At 45.6% G+C, this 509-nt stretch overlaps 1 protein-coding gene across 1 annotated transcript in view; it reads left to right on the top strand.

The window, feature by feature from the left end:
- Positions 1–53: 53 nt before the first annotated feature.
- Positions 54–509, top strand: part of LOC113341950 — a gene marked incomplete at its 3' end in the record, with an annotated part of 918 nt that continues 462 nt past the window's right edge. Inside the window, exon 1 of the mRNA XM_026586650.1 lies at positions 54–504. Coding sequence (XP_026442435.1) covers positions 54–504 — 451 coding nt within the window. The remainder of the gene's footprint in view (positions 505–509) is intronic.

Genomic DNA, 509 nt, shown 5'->3' with positions numbered 1-509 from the left:
CCAATACCTCGAAACAACTAGACGCTCTCTGCCGTCAATGGATGTTCTCCACCATGGCCAAGGATCTAATGCTCACGGTTCTAAAATCGGGAAAAACTGCTAAAGAACTTTGTGATCACCTTCAGAAGCTTTTTCAAGATAACAAAGGTAATCGTGCTGCGACCCTTGAAAGTAAATTTGTCAATCTAAAGTTTGTTGATTGTGCTAGCGTCGATGACTATTGCGATAAACTAAAATCGTTGTCGGATCGACTGACCGATCTTGATTTCCCGATGAACGACAAACGATTGGTTATCCAACTTGTCAATGGACTCCCGGAGGAATACAACACTGTTGCATCCTTTATACAACAGTCCATGCCTACTTTTGACGCTGCTCGTTCTCAATTGCGCACTGAGGAGATTCGTCGTGCACAACAAACTAGTCTGTCGTCATCAGCTGCTCTTGCTGCCACAGCCTCATCGACTGATCGTGGGACTCACCGTAGCCACCGTTCAGGATCAGGCAAA

This window comes from Papaver somniferum, unplaced genomic scaffold, assembly GCF_003573695.1.
Source record: "Papaver somniferum cultivar HN1 unplaced genomic scaffold, ASM357369v1 unplaced-scaffold_32182, whole genome shotgun sequence".
In the NCBI taxonomy this organism is placed as follows: Eukaryota; Viridiplantae; Streptophyta; class Magnoliopsida; order Ranunculales; family Papaveraceae; genus Papaver; species Papaver somniferum.
This window is presented reverse-complemented; position numbering and strand designations above follow the sequence as displayed.